Source organism: Meleagris gallopavo, chromosome 2, assembly GCF_905368555.1.
Source record: "Meleagris gallopavo chromosome 2, MGAL_WU_HG_1.1, whole genome shotgun sequence".
NCBI classification, from domain to species: Eukaryota; Metazoa; Chordata; class Aves; order Galliformes; family Phasianidae; genus Meleagris; species Meleagris gallopavo.
In genome coordinates, this window is record NC_139405.1 from 21,566,660 (window position 1) to 21,590,084 (window position 23,425).

General features: G+C 43.9%; 1 protein-coding gene and 1 long non-coding RNA gene across 3 annotated transcripts in view; one reads left to right on the top strand and one right to left on the bottom strand.

The window, feature by feature from the left end:
- LOC109365905 (uncharacterized) overlaps nt 1-12,035 on the bottom strand; it is a 68,870-nt gene extending 56,835 nt beyond the window's left edge. For both annotated transcript variants that reach the window (XR_014881960.1, XR_014881959.1), the window contains exons 1-2: nt 11,912-12,035; nt 4,042-4,150 (exon numbers count right to left, since the gene is read on the bottom strand). This is a non-coding gene — a long non-coding RNA (uncharacterized LOC109365905). The remainder of the gene's footprint in view (nt 1-4,041; nt 4,151-11,911) is intronic.
- Nucleotides 12,036-12,159: 124 nt separating this feature from the next.
- SLC30A1 (solute carrier family 30 member 1) lies at nt 12,160-21,995 on the top strand. The gene is made up of 2 exons (XM_019613484.3): nt 12,160-13,012; nt 16,300-21,995. The coding sequence occupies exons 1-2, from the start codon at nt 12,379-12,381 to the stop codon at nt 17,214-17,216; spliced, it is 1,551 nt and encodes a 516-aa protein (XP_019469029.3). The 5' UTR covers nt 12,160-12,378; the 3' UTR covers nt 17,217-21,995.
- Nucleotides 21,996-23,425: the final 1,430 nt, after the last annotated feature.

Here is a 23,425-nt window from a genome sequence, read left to right on the forward strand (position 1 = left end):
CTCTGGGGATGATTCAGTGGAATAAAGCCACATGAGTTTAACGCTCATCCAGCAGGAACATCTGAGTACAGACTTGAAACTGAGCAAGTGTTTTATTATTTGCTGGAGAGGAATGTTTTCATTAAGCAGTACCCTTAGGTCGATTGCAAATAATGTGCCTTATTAATAAGCCCTTTTAGCTGAAGAGAAATCTGCACAAAGTGCCCCACTGTCCAACAATCGAGTGAGGCTAGCAGAAGTAGACAAGACCTTTGGATTTAGAAGAAATAATTAACGGCCTGTTACTTGCGTTTGCATTTTTTTTCCTCTTGCTGCCTTTGCTCTGTCTTGTCTGTCTGGATTATTTCCCTTGCATTTTTCAGTCACGTTATTTTTTTACTGGAACAAGTAAAGCCCAGGATGGCACACTTTGACCACAAAATGAGTCTCCAGCATCAGAAAACCAATGGTGTCTTCCCAGGTCTTTGGAAACCAAGAATCCTTACTCCTAACTTTCCTTCTGAACTGCATCTGCCCAGAGTGTGTGTGCATGTGTGTGCACTAATATGATGCCTCTAATCAACACACAGCAGAAAGATGAACCGGTTTGCAAGACTATGTGCAAACAGATGCCTACATACATTTTATGTGATCATTTGAATTTCCCAAACCAAGATTTGTTCCAAGTCATCTTGTAAATGCAGCTATTTCTCCATTTTATTTTAAAAGCAACAGCCTTGAGAATTTTTAAGAACTAACTGATCTTAATGAAATTGTCAGGGGAAGTAGATAGCAGCACTGACATTAGCGTACTAAATGCAGGCCAATATTTACCTTGGGTACCTGAATAATCTCTTGATGTAAAGGAGTATTGTATTCTTGGTGCTTTGCTGCAGGAGCATTCTCCAGCACTACAACTGCAAAAGCAGGTTTAATTATTAGCTGCTTTGCCATCTTGGCTTCAGCAGGCTGCAAGCAGGCTTCACAGATAAAGGCACTCAGGCACACCCAAAGGCTGTGTGGGAAGAGTTTTGAAAGAAAATGCTGGAGCTGGCCGCTCCCTCTGAAGACTCCATCTATCCTAGACAAACAGCTGTGCACAGGTGCTCTGAGATCGAGGTGCTGGGCTGAGTGCTGCTGCTCCTGCTAGCGGGAGGGTCATGAAGCATGCTATCCTGGTGGCCCAGAGGGACAGATTCACACATGGTCCCCTCGCTGGGTAGAACAGATAATACAGAGCATGAAACTGGCCTGCCTCTGTGTTTAGTGTTACACAAGACATCTGTGGTGAGCTTCCAGCTCTGTGACAGGGGCAGAGCATCCTGAAGGATGAAGCACTTGCCTGCAGATGAGAATAGTACACGCAGAACCACCCACAGCCCCCTTTGCTGTCTGTGGTCCTACCTTCTGGAATGCCCTGGAGAGGTTTTTCATAGACTGAAAGTTATATGGGATCCACACTTGCTTTTCTACCTGTGACTGGATCAGGTGACATGCAAACTGTTGAGTTCTGGCTGCCAGAGAAGGACACATATGGCCCGTGGACCTGCATTATCAAACCAGCCGGCACAAACAGGCTGTGACATAGTTACAGCAAGTGAGACAGAGAGACAAAGAAGGTCAGGAAGATACTATGGCATGTGGGGCTAGAATGAATCACCTCAACAAAGTGAAGACTCAGCCAAGCTATACACCCCAATAGGAACTGCTGGGCCAAGTGGCACACTGCAAAAGTGACACAGATGCCCCAATTGCTAGCTCAGACCAGAGCCAATGCCAGGAAGCCATTAAACATGATGATGGTTAATTGTGGTAACAGAGATCAAGCAGCTCCTCTACTCCCTCCTGTAACACTTCCCAGCCTACACAGTCTGCATGCTGCCCTACTGTGAACATTTCGGGAGAGACCATGCACTTCTATGTTCACCTACACAGAGTGACCTGGAGGGTAATTCACCCCAGTGCTTGCCTCGGGTGGAGATCTAGGTCAGCTCAGCCTGTTGAGATTCCTTGGGTAAAACATAAGCACGAAACTATCAGCTGCATTTTTGTGTGCTCATAAGCTGCAGTTAAACCTCCAGAAATAAAAAATATCACATGGGAAACATTTTTCCCATTCAGAATTAGATACAAAGTTGTTAGCTCTCATTATTAACAAGAACAGAAGTTCTGAAGACCGGCTAGACAAAGATAGGAATTCATTGATTTTTAACAGACAGTGTAAGTACATACATATTTGATAGTAGTTACAGTGATTTTATCTCACTGTAGTGATACAAACTGCAAACACCAGTGCATTAACAACATTGGTATGATGCTGCTAATCAAATATACATTTTTTACATAGTCCTTCTCTTACAAGAATATCTTCCTGCATGGAAATTTCCAATTAAGAGATAGGCTTTGGTCTATGTAGTTATCAAAGGCACAAAGTATGTCCACTATAGGCGGCTAATAAAAAAATAAATAAACATATTCCTAGAACTCCAGTTGGCACCGTACACAATTCTAAAGTTATATGCAGTTTATATACAGCAGGTTTTTTGCGTAACAGCTTGACATATAGCAGGAAAAAGACCTTTACCCCACTGTTAACTAACCAGATAATATGCATCGTTAGTCGATAAGAGAGATGGCCTTCTTGGAAACTTGATGGATGAACCCTTTGTGGGACAGCTACAGTAATTGCTTTGCCATCTTAGCAATGGCAGAAATGGATTCTCTCCATTGGCTCTAAGGATACTGGGACACATCATTTAATTCACCCATGCTGATATGAAATTTGTTCTTCCAAACATTAAGACAGAAACATCTGGGCAAACACAAAACAGCTGAACTCATATAAAGCTTTCAACAAGCCATGTTCACAGTTCCCATATACAAATATCCATCCACAATGAACTGTACAGAATTAGCTTGTAAGAAATTTAAATGATGTTTTTTTGAAAAATGCCTGAAGTTCGACTCTTCCATGCTTAATCACACTCACAAAAGCTCTGCTTTCCAAAAGTACCACCACTCCTGTTTGCTTCCAAGGGAACAATTAGCTGTCCAGGAGTTATTATATCAAAGCACTTCCCCTGTGCATGTGAATTTTAGCTTGGAGACAGTTTTGAACATCACATTTCAAGTATATTGGTAATGAGCATTACTGTTAGCAGGAAGGGCCACTGGCTACTACTCTTCCTTCTGACATTATTCAGTTTATTTCATTAAATAATTCACTTAACTCACACTTTGAAGTATGAATAATAATAATAAAAAATCTTGTCATATAACAGGCAGAGCTAACATTGGGGGCAGGATTCACTTCATCAGATGCTGATTTAATCTCCTAGCTGTTCACACTAGGTTTTCTTTATAGTCACAGACAGAAATGGGCACTGTAAGGACAGAATTCATCTGAACAAGTACGTACAACTCTTGGAGGAGATAAATCATACTGTAGTCTCCACCGACAAAGTTGATTAGATCTCCACTGACTCTAGAGGGAATCTCATGATCTGAAGATGTTTGCATCAGCTACCAATTCCCAGCCATGAATCCCTCCCTTATTGTCAGTTTGAGACTGTGGATTCACAATCAGCATAAACAATTACAGAATGTAGCCAGTTAATGGTCACACACCTTTTCCTACCCTAATCACATGTTTCTGTGTGTCAGCTCTAGCTATCCCGTAGCCCTAGATAAATAGGACTAGCTTGCTGAACTAGTTGAAAAAAAATAATTTGGTTTTGATTGTACTAGCAGGCAGAACTGATGCCCCTTATGGGACATCTAGCATTGCTAGATCTAGGACTGGTTGGGGACAGTAATGTGATTTCCAGCTAGGAAACATGCTTGCCCTTTCTGGCACCAGCTTTTATTTATTTATTTATTAGTTAGATTGGCTTAAATCAAACATGTAATGGCCACCATGGAAGGCAGTCATGAAAATAAATAGATTTAGTTACAGCACATAAAGGCAACATGTTTATGCTCACTGTTTTGGGAGATGATTTGACAAACATCAAGTGCAACTGACTGTTGAAAAGAAAAAAGGTGATGAGACATAGCACAGACCTTCAAGTTTCCATCCTTATGTCAAGGCCACCTTTGGTGCTTGGAGTGATGAACAGTGTCCTGAACATCGCAGAGTCGGGTTCACAGCATATTCCAAATCACATCACTTCTAGGGAAAGGAAATTTTAAATGATCATAGAATCATGAAATCATAAAATATCCAGAGTTGAAAGAGGTCCACAAGGACCATCAAGCCCAACCCATGACCAAACAAAAATTTAGGACCAACCAAAATTCAAACAATATATCTGAGTATTGTCCAAATGCTTCTCAAACTCCAGCAGGCTTGGGACCATGACCACTGCCCTTGGAAACCTGTTCCAATGCCTGACCACCCTCTCAGGGAATAAACTTTTCCTAATCTCCAATCTCCATGCCATTCTCTTGGGGCTTGTTGCTGTCACCAGAGAGAAGAGCAAGGCACTTCCCCTCCACTCCCCTTTGTGAGGAAGCTGTAGGCTGCCATGAGGACTTCCTTCAGCCTCCTTTTGTCTGGGCTGAAAAAACCAAGTGACCTCAGCTACTTCTCATACGTCTTACCCTCCAGAATGTTCCCAATCTTTATAGCTCTCCTTTGGACGCCCTCAAATAGTTTTACATCCTTCTTACATTGTGGCACCAAACCCTCTGTGGCTGTAGGTGAGGCCACACAGCAAAGCGTGGAGTGGGACAACCCCTTCACTGACCCAGCAGCAGTGCTGGGCCTGGCCCCCAGGGTGCAGTTGGCCCTTTCGGCTGCCAAGGTACACAGCTGACTCAGATTCAATTTGCCATCAACCAGAATCCCAGAACTCTTTCCAAAGGACTGCTCTTCAGCCTCTCGTCTCTGACACTACATGTATCAGATCTGTCCATCAGAATCTGTCAATTGTTCTTAAACTTGATGCAGTTGGTTATTGCCCAGCCATCCAGTTTTCAAGATCCCTCTGCAACGCCTCTCTATCCTTGAGAGATTCAACATTTCCTCCAAATCTAGTGCTGTTTACAAACTTACTTAGTATACCTTCAAGTCCTGTATCCAAGTCACTGATAAAAATACTGAAAAGAACTGACCCTAAAATGAGCTCTGCAGAACCTCACTAATGACTGACCACCAGCCTGATGTAACCCCATTTACTGTAACCCTTTGAACCAAACCCATCAGCCAGTTGTTCACCCATTGCATTAAGTTTTTGTCTAGCTCTATGCTGGAGATTTTGTCTGGAAGCATACTGTGAGAAACAGTATCCAAAGCTTTGTGGAAGTCCAAAAGAATTACATCAACCAGCTTCCCTTGTTTAACTAGTGGGGAACCTTGTCATACAAGGAGATGTAAATTCATAAAGCAGGACTTTCCCCTCATGAACCCGTGTTGGCTGTGACCAATGGCTGCATTTTCTTTCACATGTTTTTCAGTAACTCTCAGAATAACCTCCAAAATTTTTTCAGACACTGAAGAGAAACTGATATACCTGTAATTACCAGAGTCTTCTTTCCTATCCTTCTTGAAAGCTGGGATGCAGTTTGCCATCTTCCAGCTGACTGAGATCTCTCCTAGTTCCCAAGACCATCGAAAAATGCTTTAGAGGTCTCACAGTGACACCAACCAACTCTTGAAGTACCTTGTGATAAATCCTATCTGCATCATAGACTTACATACATACAGCTGGAGCAGCAAATCCCAAGCAAGTTTGAGGCTGACTGGGAATTTATTGTTACTGCAGTCAAGATCCTCCAACTCAGGTCTTCAGGGATCCCCGAGCCCATCATTAGGGACAAGTGGCAAAACGGTGTTTTTCCATGGATACATCTATCTGTATAATGAAATTTGTCCACAAATTTCACAAAGCAGATACAATTAATACCTAATAAAAAATGGTAAAATGGGGAACACATCTACTTAAAGGACTTAAGACTGTCATCATGATGGATGGATGCTGTTCTGGCCTGACATGGGCTGTGGCACCAAGAAGAGCGGATCTGTGTGAGTAGATAAGCTGACTGGAAACACAAGGTGTACCTGGATTCCTGCCCAGGATGAACCTGAGGGTGCCCTCAAGATCAGACCTGCTGTTTCTGGGTCACAGGAAGCCTGTGATCATTTCACGGAAGTCCCCCTGCCTAAGCACGTCCTATAACTCCTGTGCTATTAGGCTGCTTGGCAGCCCTGTCTTAAAGAGCAGAAATAGGATGTGCCATATCCTGTGCTCATGGCTCTTCCAGGAATCATACTTTAAGATCTCTTATACACAAAGCCAACATGATGGCTTTCATTCCAGTTTGCCTGGGGATTTTCCTCTTTTGAACCAATACTGTTCTTGTACTAAGTTCTCACATCGGCTAGTTCAGTCCCTGAGAAACAAAATACTGCTGTGGTGTTCCCCTAATGTCACCAGACTCCAAGCAGATAATGAGATGTACCAGCATGATTACCATGGTCAGGGCAAAATGTGCCACCACAGGACATTTCTTCTTTGGTAGCGTAAGACAGAAGAGGTTTGCAGTCTCAAAGGATTCAAAACTGTTCTTGTTTTAAGCTAACTTTTCAAATGCCAGAACATACACATTTATGATCTCCCTATAGTATTCACTGTTCTTATAGGGACCTCTAGAGGCTTATCTGGAGGGACCTGGCCATCTTTATTCCTGTGAGCAACCTTTAGAAATCCTACATCAAAGAAACCCAGGATCCTATAGTGATAGTGATAACCTCTGCTTCAAAATAATCCATTTCAATGTGAGGAAACATAGCATGTTATCAGACTGATTTCGTAGGTAGGTTGGACAGGCAGCTGCAGGAAGCATCATCAGTGATTAGCTCACATCCTCAGTCTGTCTTCAGTAGCCCACTGACTCCCAGCCTGAAGGCTTCTAGACCCAGCACAGTGGTAAACAAACATTGGAGTTCAAAGCCCCTGGCTTCACTTGTGCTGCTGACAAAAGAAGTAGGCTCTTAAGGAGGGCAGTGTATAAATGCTGGAGTTACTACCCGATGTGTTTGATTGGCCTCCATCTCCTCCTATCACTTGGGACCCAAAGAACAAACGTAGAGAGGGAGAGAAAAACCTGCACCTACAAAAACAAAACAAAACAACAACAACAACAACAACAACAACAAAACACAAAAAAAAAAACCACACCAACCCCAAAGTGATATCCTAGACAGAACAAATAGGGCCATAGAATGAAATTTCCAAAACTGATTTTTAAGTTAGACACATTCCAAAGTCAGACACCTAGAACTGTGATTTTATTTCTAATACGCATCATGTGTCTGTGCCAGCTGTCGTAGGAGAACATCAGCTGCCCAGCACCTTGTAAACCTAAGCTTAAGTGTGACAGGAAGCTCCAAAGTTTAACTACCCAATTCAGGGTGCATTGACGGCAGTTCCAAGAGGGTCTGTTTTGAAACTGATTGGCAGAGCATGTAAAGAGGTGCTCACTTGTCTCACAATTGTTCAGAACAATGAAGAGCCATGCATGCTGGGACTCTGATTACTTAGGAGAATAAAATGTGCACAGACATTTGAAACAAGAATACTAGTATTCTTGTAATCCTTTGTAGTAGTAATCCTTTGACTATATTAACAAAGAATATATAGATTCGGATAATGCTTAGATTATAGGTAGAGATCTTATGTTCTTTCTAAAAATAATGAAAGGCAGAATTTAACAATATGTTTTATTAAAAATACCATGAAGGATAATTGATTTCAGTAATAATAAGAAATGTTACTGACCAATCAGCTACAAAGACATTTTCTTCATACCACAATATTCCATATCTACAGAATTTTCCTATTCCTGTTGAATCATTATAACACATCTTTCCAGCAGGGAGCTGCCTTGTCTGGAATAGTAAATAACACCACACTTATTCTTGATTCTTTTTTTTCCCTTTAACGATTAATATGCTGATGAATTTTCTAGTAGGATCAATTTGAACGCTGGTTGAATAAATTATTAGCTCTAAACCCACAAAGTCTGATTAGAGCAACACTTTTGCCTGCCTACCTGTGAATTATAAAAGAATACTGATTGTATGATAAGCAGAGCAAGTGGTAACCAAAACTGCCAGGAAATGCTCACCAATTCCACACACAAAAAAAAAAACCACGTTCATTAAAAAGTTAGAGACTAGCTGTGCAGTTAATTGTGGCAGTCCTTATGAAGCAATTGCAGGCTGCCAAGTGCTACTGGATCAAATAATGGACCGAAAGTGAGAAAACAAAACAATTGACCTACAAAGGAAAGACTAGACATAAGATAGTCATCATTTAAAATTCATTTCTTTAGTAGGGAGAAAAAAATCAGGAATTTTTTCACTTTTTCATCTACTTTTTAAGGTTCACATGTATAAATGACAATATCCTGACCTATTTAATTTGTCTGGAGTTCTGCCAGGTTTTACTAATACAGTAAGCAAGTGGAAGAACAAATCTCTTTATAGAGCAAGATTCTGTTTGTCTCCCATTACAGCTACAGTCTTTCTTCACAGGTCACAAGTGAAAGCATTTAAGCACGTTTAACTTGCTTTTACGCAAAGAGGGCCTTTTAATGAACTGCAAAGACGTGTTTAAATCCTTTTCTTGATAATGCTGATTTCCTGAATCAGGATACAACCAGGAATTTGACACAGGGCTACATGAACAGTAATACTTTTCCTTTGTATTGTTTCTCATTACAGAGAATAGACTTGTTAATATAGGTAAACAGTGAATGTTTTTATTCTCTTGGTGCTACTGACTGGATCTAATTTGAAGAGACCTTGCAAGGACACCTAACAGAGAGACATTGCCTGCAAGAAACACAGCCTAAAATGAACACTGACAGCCTTGAAGTGGAACAGACAGATGGAGTCATGTTTGTCAGAGTCCCACAAGCCTTTATTAAACACAGGCAGGTCTGATGACTGTGCAGAAAGGGAACAAGTTAGGTGTTAAAAGGAGGCAGCACGCTCTGTGATATGTGACTGCATTAGAGACAATAGACAAGGCTTCATCTTTTCCAAGTGGAAATGCATGTAGTGAAGAGCCCTTTGTGGCTGACCTCTCTCTACATGCAAAATTTGCACAGATTCAAAGGAAAAGGTGATGACTTTATTTACCCAGCAAACATGCTGAGTAACATATCTCCCAACCAAAGTCCTTCCCACAGTGCTCAGCAGACTGTGAGTTCAGCAGCACACAGTACAGAAAATTTTGCCTCAGAACAGGCAACACGAAGCGGCTGTCTTGCTTTTTCCTATCTCGTAACCCTGATCTGAGGTGGTATGAAGCTGCTCACTGGAGATTCAGAGTCACTTCTCCCCTCAAAACATGGAGCATTTTTAGTAAGTAAGCAGACTTGGAAACTGTTCATTCCACACATGTGGAACGGAAACAGAGCCTAGAGAAGAATTGGGTTAGTCACAATGCCTGGAAGCCTAAAAAAAAAAAATCCACAAAGCAAAACAAAATAAAAAAACCCAGTCCTCCCTACTTTGAAGATACAGTATTCTCCTCAAACACATGAGAAGGAACAAAATGTTCTCCTGTAAGGACACACACACTTAAGATTTGATTAGGTACCTTTATCAGTCACCTTCCTATTAATCTTAAAATTTATAATGCTGCCACATGGATAGTCCTAAATTTAGGAACAATCCCTGTTCCTTGTGGATGCTGATGCATGGTGAAACAATAGAAAAGCCTGGGAAAAGCAGTGTAGGACTCACTGGCTTATGAGAAAGATTCTGGGGTGTTCACCATGTCCAGCAGCAGGACCAGGCTATCACTGGGGACTCTTAATCCAAGTCTCTGCATTTCAAGTGAATGAAGATAACAGTGGCTGGTGGATCCCTTAGAGCAAATCTAGATGCCCAGACCTATTCGATAGGGAGCACTGGAAGGCTAGAGTAACCATTATTCTTTCCTGGCAAATAATCGTATCCTTCCTGTTTCCTGAAATACAGTCTCTATGTTGCGGATTTTTGCCCCAGGAGAAATTCAATATTCAGCCAGGTATAGCAGGAAGAAAAGCTACCTCTGGACAAGGGCAGGACCTGAACATGCTGTCCCGTAAGGGTAAAAGCAGAAGACTGGCCAGTTGCATGGGATTTTTGAGCAGATAAGGAGGCCTCATGGTGAAGAAATCTTAAAGGGATCCAAAATTCATCTAGGCATCGTTCACATACTAAAAATGCCAACAAAGGTCTGTATACAGTTCATGTTTGAGATCAGTCAAGTTTTTTTGGTAAGGATGGTGCTGATATTGATTTCCTGCTGATTTCATGGAGGAGCAGAGACCCAGTATTTCCAGTCACCAAGAAAACTATGATGACAGCTGAGGGGAACCAACTAAGACTTCGTTTCAGTAATTCTTCAAGTCTAATAAGCGAGGGACATTAAACTCCTTGCTCTTCCTAGCTACACAAATTCCACTGGATTAACACCAATCCCTATGAAAATTTAACCCCAATGAAGTAAAGGTGGTTTAAGTCATGCTAGTTTCTTTGACCCATATATCCTACATTTGGTAAGTCCTCCTCATTAACTAAATGACCATGCGTGGGGGTGAGGAGCAGAGGACATGAGCATGTTCCACTGTAATTGTGTAATTGATGGTCAGCTTCCCGATTACCTACACCACCTTATTAAATGATACTATGGCACAAGGGAAGCCAAGTAGATGAGGAAAACGTTACAGCAATCTGATTGCTGACTCCCTTGCAGCACTCTTGAAGTAGTGGTAGTCATTAAAACATTCCATACGGTTTCCTAAGTTAAATTAAAAACAGAGCAGACCCAGATTTTGATAAGAACAATCTCAATAGGATTCAGGGTAACGGGTCGGGTACAGGAGTGCCTGTCACGCCCTATGCTCTGTCCATAATCTAAAGAATACGACACTGTAGAGTAAGTGAAGAAGAGCCAGTGGCATGCAAAGATCAGAGCAACACGGTAGGCACACATGGACTTGCTGGAATGTTGCTGAGTCTACTCCAGCTGTCAAAGACCACTGCACAGCCCCCAGATCAAGATCCCTTTGGAACTTCCACGCGTAGCAATGGGCTCTTGTATTCCCGCTACATCTTCTTTCCTGAGCACCGGATTTCACACTGCCTGCGTGCACTGCATACACAAAGCCATGCCTCCACATTACAAGCAGCAATGGCTATTTGTCTCCTTGCTCTTCATTTTCCACCCATGCAAGGAACGTTCCTGGACACTGCTCCTTGCTGCCGTATCTGCTGGCCTTCCCGGAACATAAAGGAAGGAGTCAGCTCCGCCATTCGATAATTTCTGTGATTACATTTTTGACATTTTTCCAGAAGTCTCCAAAGAGGTTCTCCTTTTTCCTTCCTTGACCACAAATTCAATGGAATGATTAGCATCTAAGGATGATTTATAAGCGTTTGAATGTTTTTGTTAGACTACAGTTTTCCAAAATCTCCTCAGGCACAATTACTTCCTTCTTCTGACTGAACATTTAAACTTAATGATCAGAAGTTACATAACTAACTATAAATGACATTATACGTGATTACGTATGTCGTAACTACAAACCACATAACTCTGATAGTTGCAGCTACGGCTCATCACTCACATTATTTCCTCACCACCCGTCCTAACGCTTTCAGAAACGGGAGGAAAATTACGGAGAGAGCTCCCTTATGCCCAAGCAGCGCCTGCAGGGCGGTGCCCATCGCCACACCCGTTACCCGCAGCGCAGCGCAGCACAGCGCAGCACAACCCTCCCCTCTCACACAGCCGCTCCCGGCCCCAACTGCCGCGCGTGACGTCACGAAGCCGTCACGAACTCCCCCCAAACCCTGCGCGAACCCCCCCGGCCCGCAGGGGGAGCCCCGCCCCCCGAGCGCGCGCCGGCCGGGCCGTGTGAAGAAGCGCACCTTTTGCACGAGTCCCGCTCGCCGCGGGGCGGGACCGCGGGGCAGAAGCCGACGGGCTTCGCCAATCGGAGCTGCCGCTCGCAGGACGTCACGCCGAGCCCCGCCCGCCGGCCCGGCGATGGCCGGTCCCACCGGGGAGGGGCCGGCTGTCGCGAGGGCGCGCCGGCCAATGGTGGACGAGGCGGGGGGCGGGGGCGGGCGGGCCGCGCCGAGAGGAGGGGCGGTGGCCAATGGGGCGCGGGCTGGGGGGCGTGGCCGCGCCGGCTCGGGTTCCGTGTGGAAAGAGTGAGGGGCTCGGGTGCAAAGTTTGTTCGCCCGGCGCCAGCGGAGGGAGCGGCGGCGGCCGGGCCGGCGGCTGCGGAGACGGGGCCGCGCTCGCCGTCGGGGCTCCGCCGCGGGCCGCTCGGCGGCTCTCCTCGCGCCCGGGCCGGGCCGGGCCGGCGGCCGCCGTCGCTCGCCCCGGCGCGATGTGCGGGGGGATGGCGGCCGAGGGGCCGGGCGGGCCGCGGTGGTGGCAGAACCGGCGGGCGCGGCTGCTGTGCATGCTGGCGCTCACCTTCCTCTTCTTCGTGGTGGAGGTGGTGGTGAGCCGCGTCACGTCGTCGCTGGCCATGCTGTCTGACTCCTTCCACATGCTCTCCGATGTCATGGCCCTGGTCGTGGCGCTGGTGGCCGTGCGCTTCGCCCAGCGCACCCGCGCCACCAAGAAGAACACCTTCGGCTGGGTGCGCGCCGAGGTGATGGGCGCCCTGGTCAACGCCGTCTTTCTCACCGCCCTCTGCTTCACCATCCTGCTGGAGGCCATCGAGCGCTTCACCGAGCCCCACGAGATCCAGCAGCCGCTGGTGGTCATCGCCGTGGGGGTGGCGGGGCTCGTCATCAACCTGCTGGGGCTCTGCCTCTTCAACCACCACGGCGTCGGCGGACACGGCCATTCCCACGGCCACGGCCACGCACACGGGGGCGGCGCCCGGCTCCCCCGGGGCAGCGCCAAGGCCGAGCAAAGCCCCGGGGACGGGGAGGCCGCGCTGCACCGCGAGGAGACCAGCACCTTGGTGGAGAACTGCAGCGGCTCCAACGGGGTCAGCCAGGAGAAGCTGGGTAAGCCCCGCGCGCCTCCTGCCCATCCCGGCAGAGCGGGACGGGTCCCGTCCTCGAGGACGGCGGCGGCGCGAGCTCTGCGGGGCCGCCCGTCCGTCCTGAGGGAAGCGGCGGGAAAGCTGCTTAGCGAGGCGGGCGGCACCTCCGCCTCAAACCTTTTCTCCGGGTGCTAAAAGCAGCGCCTTGGGTAGTGCCTTTCTCTCGCAGGCAGCGCAGGGTGAAGCACTCTGCCATGGGAAAAGTTGGTGCTGGCAGAGGAGGCGCGTGACAAGTGGTGTTCGCCTGTCAACGAACAGTGCCCTGGCGGCTGAACTGGCTGTGCGTTAAACTGCAGCTCAGCGCCTTGGTCCTGACAGCCGGATCTCTCTGTTGCCTTAGTTGTCAGTTACCTGAGAGATTTTTTCCCCGCTAGACGCAGCGTACTGAAGTATATTCCATTGCAGTAATGCGATGCTTCTTTGAGGTGTGTGTAGGAAGAAATCTTGGAGGTTACCAGTTGGTGTTGAGGAAGTCATGCAGTAGGCACTCAATGCAGAGCTTGCTGGTTTTCAGAGCACACGTGTGATTTCAAGTTAGCTTTCTTGAGCTTTCCAAAGAATGCAGCTTCCCATTCACTTGTTCGTTAAAATCTTTTCTCCCTAGTTCTGACTACACTGTCTTTTTTTTTGTGGGAGGGAACATCTTGGGTTATTTTTTTCTTAGTGGGTTCAGATGCCTGGGTAGCTTGTTTTGAAATCACTTGGTCTAAGCTGAATACTGTGTGTCAGTGGAAGTTGCATGGTTGCTGCTTCTTCACTTCACTCTTACTGCATCCCTGTAATAGGGAAGAAAGAGTGTCAGACCTTCGACCCATATCTCCTTTTTTTCTCTCAGTCCTCTGATCCACGTATCTCCTTTCTTCTCAGGGCGACATTAGGAGAGACTGCTGAATTAGCTTAGGTTGCTCTTTCCTCTGTGGAGTGAACTTTGCTACAGTTTCAGTATTTCAGTGGTCAGAAGTTCTCATGGACATCTGAGAAACTTGGAGTTTCTCTTTTTCTCTTTAGTTTCTGTAGTGTTTTGACTCCCTGTTGCTTTTGAAAAGGTTGAAAGTTCTTCTGAGTATATTGCATTCCTTTCTTAACCACAAAATAAAACAAGCTCTTAATGTCATGTCCCAACAAAAGTATCCTAATAATTAGTTTCAAACAATGTAAAATTCACTTAGCCATTGATCTAATTGATACTTGGCCTGTGAATTGTTCTTGCCTGTTGAAATGTAAGTTGTGCTTTCAGTTAAATTCTTGTCTAGTTGTAAGCTAAAAGATTGGCTTCTCTTGTGGATTAAAGCGTATGCTGTTTTTGGGTAGCTTGTCTGGAACATCTTGTGGGTGTCCTTCCAGCAATAGCAAATAATTTGTTGTGGGCATTTAGTAAGTAACAGGGCATAATTTTGGGCATGGTGAAACTTTCAAGTAAGTTTGCCTTTCCTTCTCTGCCATGTCATGATTATGTAAGGATGGAGTTCTTCGTTGCTGACCCATGGAAGTGTCACAGGTAAAGGTGCGTGAAGACTAGTAAGAAGCTGTAAGGTGTACAAGTGAAAATCAGGGAAATGACTGAAATTGGTGCTGTCCCTCAGCAGGGAATTGTGAAAAAGGGTAGGCTCTCTTCTCCTGAGGTTGAAGTGAAATCCTCACAGTAGCCTCAGGGGTTAGTCCTGCACAGGCATCTTTGTGCATACATTTTGTGTAAAGTAATCTGTTTATAGTTGGGTTTAAATGAGTCAAAATTCAAATTGAGACATTTTAACCATTGAAAAGACTCAGAGCTTTCTGAAACCTTGCTTCTTGCTATCCATCCCTATCCACTGACTCTCCAAATCCCCTTTGTCCCATATGCATGGTATGGAGCTGAATCAGAAGGTGTCCTCTTTCTGTGCCCTCATTGTGAACCCTGAAGTCTGAACTCTGTAACTCAAGATATTTTCCTCTAACTCACTCATTTCTCTGGAAAATTACTGGTCCCAGTGACATTTCCTTGTTCCATGACTCCTAGAAACTGTGTGGAAAATGTAGCTGAGCTTTAGGACAGAAGCGTGATGCCCAGCGTGATGAGCTGAGGGCTTGGGACTGACCTACCTCTCAGCCACCTCTGTATGTGCCTGCCTCCTTCTTGGGAGAGGAAAGGCCTTGGAGACACTTTTATGATCACAGAATTACAGTCATGAGAGCAGAATTACAAAAGCTGCAGGTCATATTAACACGTTAATGTTTACAAAGCTCTCAACTCAATAACTGTAGAAGCAGTGAGAGCTTCTTGTTTTACTTTGTCAGGCCGGTGGCCAGTGTCCATTACATTTCTTTAACTTTAATTTCTTTAAGTTGTCTGTCCAAAGATCTTCTGAAGAAGCATAAAAAATTAATCTTGTAAAATAATTCCAATGCTGACATTTGGAAAATGATTTCTTTCAAAAACTTCACGCTGCCTCTTTATAATGGTGTGTGCATTTGTTCCTACATAGCTTGTTGGGTGTGATGGAGCCCATTTTGATAAGGGAGGGTACTAAAATATTATTTTATGAATTACATTCATAATACATGGCTTTGGGCATCAACAGCTATATGCCACTCAATAGCAATGTGTTATTTGAAAACCAACAAAAGTACTGAAAATAAGTTTTTATGTATTCTGGAATACAAACAGCACAAATTAATAGCCTCTGAGAACTGAAGTGATAACTTATACTGTCCTATTGTCAATGCTGTTGACAAATTCTGCTTGTTAGACCTCCAAAGCTCAGCTCATTGTATCTCACAGTTCTGCTGGCATCTCAGGAATGATTCCTCCTACTTGATTTCAGAGGTCTTTTGGAAGTGAACTGCTCAACCTGAAAATAAATGACTACAAAGTAGCATCCAAGCTGCTTGTGAGCTTTTAATTTCATAAGATGTAATATTAAATAGAACTGCACTGCTATTGTGCTAGAGAGGTTTTAGCAATATGATTATCTGGCCTTTCACAAGAGAAAGCAAGTATAAATTACATAGCTACTTAAGCAACCTTTAAGTATATGCTCCACAATTTTTCATTTTGCATGAGAAACGAAGAGTAAGTTGCTAAGGTTAAGCAGGTGGAAAAGGTGGAAGTGGGTTTTTGGTAAAATAGAAGCATAATGGGCCAAGTTACTTGTTTTTCAGTTTTGTACTGCATGAGGCAGGCTTAATGTTGATAATTATTTTATATGGAATTGTAGTTATGTGTGTTATTATAGCACGTGCCTAATGGCTCTACTGCTTTCTTGTCAGGTGATATGAAGGACGACACAACAGACCTACAAGTGAATGGGAACGCTGGGCATTATCCTCTGGACGTTGAAGAGGTTGAGGAAGACTCTAGCGCGCAGCTTAACATGCGTGGAGTTTTTCTGCATGTCTTTGGAGATGCCTTAGGTTCAGTAATTGTCGTAGTGAATGCCTTGCTCTTTTATGGTTTGTGGAATCCGTGCCCCAAAGATGGGCCCTGCTTTAATCCGTGTGTCAATAGCCATTGCGTGGAGAATGCTACTTTATCCCAACCTCTTGGCAGTGTAAACAAGTCTGAGCAAGAGAGCATTACGGTGGCTGGTCCATGCTGGTTACTATATTTAGACCCTGTTCTTTGTTTGATTATGGTTTGTATCCTCCTTTACACAACTTACCCGTTACTTAGGGAGTCGGCCCTTATACTTCTGCAGACTGTTCCCAAACAAATAGATGTTCATTCTTTGAACTCAAAATTACGTACCCTTGAAGGAGTTGAAGCAGTGCATGAATTACACATTTGGCAGCTAGCAGGCAGTAGGATCATTGGCACGGCTCACATAAAGTGTCCTGACCCTTCCACGTACATGATGGTGGCAAAGCGCATAAAAGAGATCTTTCACGATGAAGGGATTCATGCAACTACCATCCAGCCCGAGTTTGCCAGCGTTGGCTCTGAATCAGGGAGAGGGAAATGCGAGTTTCCTTGCAGAACTCAGTGTGCTTTGAAGCAGTGTTGTGGAACAGTAGAAGATAATACTGGAAAGAAGACAGAAAAATCTTCTTCGCTTAGTATTTCTTGTTCAGAGGTTGTCATTGAATTTCCACATAACAAAACTAGAAGGACTAAATCGGAGAGCGTACCTGCAGTTAAGCTAGAGGCAAACACCGATCAAAACGAGCAGTTTGAATCATCTTTGTAACTCCCTGAATGGTGCTACCTGAGTTTTGGTGACTTTGACAACAGCTGTGTTGCAAGAGGAAGAGACAGATGTTTGAGATGCAATTTTGCCAAGTAGTGTAATTGCTGAGGTCCTTGTTCTTGTCATATTGCTAAATCTAGAATGCTTGTTCTAAAGAACATGATGTCACTGTCATATACAACGTTTCTGTTGACTTTGTACTGAGACAGACAGAAAGTGCACCGATGCTGTAACAACTTCAGAAAACCAGTTTCAACATTTCAGCTGAGACACTTTTTGTTGTGCTTCAAATTATTATATTATTTTTTTCAATTAAAAGATACTTGAGGGATAAGCATATAGGAACTCAATTTGTGTTACAGATCTCTTGGACCTGCTTTTTCCTTTAATATTTGATTTGTAGATATTTTAATATATTGTTTATTTAGAAGCCCTAAGGAAACCAAAGTTGATAGAACATTTTTAAAGATATAACTACTTAAAACTGGAAACCACTTTGTCAGTTTCACGTATTTTTCTTAATCTTATGTAATAAAAAATGTGAAGGTTTTTCTTACAAATATATCACATAGCATATTTTTAAGGAAGCGTCAAATGATTATTAGAAACCATCCCCATCTTTTCTGCTAAGGTAGTGAGGTAATTAAAATCAATGGCCTGTGAAAATATCAGGTGTGAAAAGGTTTTTGTTTTTTTTTTTTTTCTCAAAATGAAAGTTCAAGCTACTGTATACTCTGTGTGATCAGGATATGAGACAGGCAGATAAAATCATGCCTACTTTAATATTTTACAGATTTTCTGGTGTTTTTCATTATTTCCAAGTTGCGTATCATCACAGAAGTCTTTGAGCTTAAGGAAGCCTTGACTCTGTCGTGAATGAAGAGCTGGAGCTTCAGCTTTAACTGATGCTGAGTTTACTAATAAAAGAATAACTTAGCTGTGTCGGTAAGAGCTCTGTTGGGGGGAAGTTTGTCAAGCTCTGACAGTAAAACTGATGCTTTTCAAAAGCATTGGCATAGCCTCTGTAAACAGTAATCCAGTGAGGCATTTTGCATGTAGTTAAGTCTGTCTGCAAGCACTTGCAGTGACTGCGGTCCTGGTCTCTGCAGCATCCTTGGGAGTGTCCGTCTGGCTTCTGCTAAAGTGTATGGGGGAGCAGGATTTCATTCACTGTACTTTACTTTGTAAGATGTGTATCGCATAATTTCACTTAAGAAGTATCTGATTCTATGGTTTTAAATGTTAAATCAGTTAATTGACAGCTGGCTGTAAAGAAGCTGTTACAGCATGCTGCCAACTTACACCTTCACAGGGGAAGCTGATCTGTGGACTCTGAATCTGGTGGAGACTAGGTGAGAGTTGAAGATAAAACTTAAAAGGATTCTACTCTAAAACCCTGACCCTCTTGATCCACCTGTGAGTTGTGTATGGGGAATAATGCCTGGGCATTAATCGACTGCTCCTGTGCTCCAAAGTGGAAAGCCGCCCACATCTTCCATTGTTTGCTGTATGACTCTGGGCACGTCGGATAAACACTCTGCCTCGGTTTCCCTGTCTTAACATGGGAATAATACCTACCTCACAGGGGTGTTGTGAGGCTCAACTCTTGCGTGACGAACTCTGAGATCTGTTACTGGAAGGCGCTGGAAGGAGTGTGGGATACTAAGCTGCGTTAGTGTTTGCTCCTTCAAATGTATTACAATACCCAGGCACAACGGAGGGAACTGAGGATAGTTTTGGCCTTACAAAATTCTTTGATGCTATGGTTTTCAGGTTTTCAACAGTATTTAAGTGTAGATTTTTTAAAAGAATGTTTTGTTAGCGAAGGGAATGTAGCTTTGCCTCCAGATACAGAACACTTTGCTAGTTTGCATTTCCAATACGCATCTTGTATGCTAATTGCTCATAAGTAGTTCAGAATAGTCTGCTGCTCCTCAGTCTTGGGTTGTGTCAGTAGTCTTACCCAACCTCTCAGCAGAGCATTGCAGTCAACTCTCGATTATCCATGGGTGGATGACCAGTGTTGTGTGCTGGCTGTGCAGTCTGCACGGCCAGGCTAGCTGTAGTGAATGCAGGTGTGGTGCCACGTGCCAATGCACGGGAGAAGTAGCAGGGCTTAGCCCAGCTCGGGGCAGTGGTGCTTCCCAGGCATCGCTGAGTATGCTCTGTGTTTCTGCTTGTATAGTCTGACAAACTAACTTAAATATGTTAATATAGTATTTATATATGGTTTTGTTCTGTCTGAATTAGCTTAACTCTTTCTCGTGTTACCTGTATATGATCTAGAGTTGACTGTTAAATGAGATCTTGTATGAGACTACATTTGCAAAATATGCTACTACTGCTAGTATACTACAAAGTATTATCCAAGTAAATTTTGAAATGAACAAAGTGCTTTTTTTTTTTTTTTTTTTTTGAAATGTGTATTCTTGCTTTCTATGGTAAACTTTTAGTAATTATTTTGCTTGCTAGTTTAAAATTGGTCTCAGTCATTAGTATGAATTATTGAGGTCCTGCTGTGTATCACTAATGCGCCGTAGAACTACTGCTCTTAGGTTTATTTAAAAAAAGGAAAACACCAAAAAAAGCACGCAGAGGGACTGTAGTAGCACTGACAAGTCCAACTTACTTCTCTCCTGTTGCTTTTACAAAGAGAGCAACGGTTAAGTCATGCCAGTTGCCACCATTGGTTAACAGTCTCTGTAAATGCACCCAAATAGATGAAATTGTGGTCACTAATTCCACTGTAACTATTTAATCTTTTTGTGCCAGAAGTCATATTTTTCTATTACTGTGTCCATTGCAGGCAATGGCTAGCTTGAAAGACACAAAGCTCTCCCCCACATTATTTTTATTACCGGGACAGGACATGAATGTGATGCTGAGGATGCTGATGCTGACGGGGGGCACAGGGAGCTGCACAGCCTCTTTGTCCTGTGACATGTTGTGTGTTCAGCACCAGCTGCTGGGAATGGGGCCCTTCAGTCTCTTCAGCCTGATTCATTCCCTGGAAGTACAAGGCCGGTCAGGTGGCCATACTGCAGCACGAACACTGTTTTTGTGCTTGTTCTGGCTGTATTAGACCCAACAAGACAGCTGACCCGCCTGTGGTTACACAGACCAGATTTATTCTGAAAATCATAGTTCCAGAATACTGAGAGCCTTCAAAAACACTGCACAATCTGTCCTTTTTTTTTCCACAAAACACAAAACTAGTCAATCTCCTGTAAGTGAGCACTGCAGTGGTGGGGAGCTAATTGTATTGTGTATCACATTCCTGAATTTTTAAAATAATAATTTAAAAAAACAATTATGGAACACTGATTTTAAGGAAAAATAAGTTTGTATTTCAGTGTCTAGATTGTTTATGCTTCTGATTAAATGTCAGAGATGTGCCAAATACCGCTGGTTGAAATATTTTCTGTTTAGTACGTCTCATCCAGAAACACACTGTTTGGAATTATCACTTAGGCCATACCCGTGCTGAGATGCAGGGGTGATGCAGATCCTCAGGGGCTGGCCACAGTATTGCTTTGCACAGACTACTTTAGCAGAGCATATTGCTTGTGTGGAGCATCCTCTGTAGGCTTTTGGTGGTATCCTTTATTGCTGCCCTGTGGAATTCATTATAGACAAACACATAGTTATGTAAAAAGCAAAACTAGCTTCAACTTGTGACTCCCTGAAAGTCATGGCAAGGGCTCGGTCCTGCAAATTTCTGTGTTCAAGAATAGTTTCATCGGGCTGACGAGTAGCTACTTGCATGCAAGGAATTACTTGCAGGAGGGAGCCCAGAGCTCCTGCCAGTGCAGCCTGCCTCCTGGAGAACTGCAAGTATTCATATTTTGGGGCTGTTTTACAATTGGTAGCGTTGTGGTGATTCTCAGTGTGCTGCAGAAATGAATTTGTTGCAATTTCCAGAGCTTATCCCAGCTCTCCAAAAAGAAAGAAAATCCTGATGAGTGTCCTCAGGCTTGCTAACAAATTTAGCTGAACTGATGTTGCTTTGTGCCTGAGTTTATTAAACACCGACTGGTGGAGTTTGAGGCAGAGGGATAAAGATTCCTGCCATTCCCCTGCCCCTGCCCCCTGCTCTGCTTGCACTCCCTAATCTCTTCAGCTATGGAGAGAGTGGGGGACAGAGGGGCTGGATGTTCTGAGTTCCACGCAGAGGGAATGGGGAATACTGCTAACTATTTTTAAAAGCATATAAACATGCTCTGCCTATTTTAGTTCCATAGCATGGCATCAGCTACTCCCTTTTTGGATATGTATGTAAGTTGTTTAGCTCTGTATTAATTTTGGCTTTTTCTCTGCTAGACAGAAAGAGGCGGATGCTCCATGTGCCCGAGCTAGAGGCAGTCTTGACAATTTTCCAAATCAAATGTAGCTTTGCTGATAACACGCGGTCTGATTATCCCTTGTAACCTTTGCTCTGTGTGGTTAACTGCCTCTGAAGTACAGTAGCAGGTTTTAGCAGGCTCCTGTCTTGCATTCACAGTGTTATCTAAATAGTTGAAGAAACAAAAAAACAGCACTACTGAAAAAATACATTTTATCTATGTCTCCAAAAAGCATACAGGATTCATTTGGCTTTTTTTTTTTTTTTCCTATGTCCTTGTTTCTGAGCAGTGCTAGAATATAACTGGCATAGCCAGATTTCATTGCTAAAATTTCTTTTGGGCTTCTTTTAAAATAAACACAAATGTTCTACTTTTTTTTTTTTTTAAAAAGTATTAAAGTCTTGAGAAAATAAATGGAGCTTTTGAATGTCAAGAACTGTTGGGATTTCTTTCTTAGGCCAGTCCCTTAGAAGACATCTGACAAGCAGAAAGGCACTTTCACAGCTGCTGAGAATCTTGGGAACAAGTACAAAGTGCACGAGTGGAACAGGAGTTAATAAGTGGGCTGTAAAGTGATGCCCTCCAACTCCACTGCCAGGTGCAATTAAAAGAATAGCTGCTGATGCCAAGTGGAGAATTAATTGCATGTATGTAAAATGCACTTTTTTAGTCTTTGAAAAGAATTACAAAAAAAATGCTGACCTATTAGCTGGCAGTGGTTGAGTATCTAGTGTTTAGGTCAATAAGGTGGGGTTGCTAATAGATGTCTATCTCGCTTTATTTGATTTCCAAGACTTTGGAACATAGCTGCCCTAGAATGGAAGGTGCTTTGTTGTCTTTCAGCTTCATTTCTTCCAATCTGGAAGCACTGCAGCTTCTCAAATATATTGAGAGAAAAGTACTGGCTGCACAAGATGCAGCTGCCAGCAATAATATGAAGGGGGCAGGATCGCAATTAGGACCTGCCTGGAGCTGTTCATGGGCTTGCAGTGATGCATTTGTTTTGGAGCTCGTAGTTCAACTTTGGAGCTCTTCTTTGCTTCAAGAGGGAGAAGTGGTTCTGTTGTTAGTTATCCACCCAGGAAGATGTGTTTGGTTGTACTGTAAGCACTGCAGTTGAGTATGAATTCAACCATTTCCCAAAGCTATTTCTACCTCATCATGAAATGCAATTTGTTCTTGGTAGGAACATCCTTCCCACACATGCTAATATGTGAATTTTTAATTCAGTGTAAGGGAGAAGCCTCAGGCTTATGGCGTAAGCTTTTAGAAGTGCCCTCCTTCACCCATGCTGTTCCCACACCACATCCTTCCAGAACAGCCCCTTTGTGTGCTGCAGTGGCGATGTACTGTGGGAATGCTGGCTGCAAGCAGCTCCAGCAGGAGCCTGCACCCCAACCCCGTCTGTCCCACACCTAGCCGAAGCTCTCACCACTGAAACTTGGGTTAGCTGTCACAGATAGTTTTTTGGTAGGATGGTTAGGGGCTTTTTGTTTTGGTTTGGTTTGGTTTTTTTGCGCATAACAACACAGCCTTTAAAATAGCGCTCACAGCAAACTGCAATCCCCCCCCTCACACATGCTGTTTCTCATTGCCGCCTTCACGTGCCCCCCAGCCTTTTCCTCACACCAGCCAGCGCAGCTAAGAATAGCGGCAGTGATGCTGTGGAACAGGATGTGCAACCTGCTGAGTTTCCTGCATTTGTACTGCGCTGCTGGCCCGTGCTGAGCCCCTCCTGCTCTGCCCTCCACTCTGGAGCCACTGGGTGGATTTGTAACCCGGATTCGGCTTCACTGATGGCTGTGATGTTGCCATGTCTCGCTGCTAGCTGAGGTGCGGTGCAAACGCTCCCTCGGGCCCTGTTGC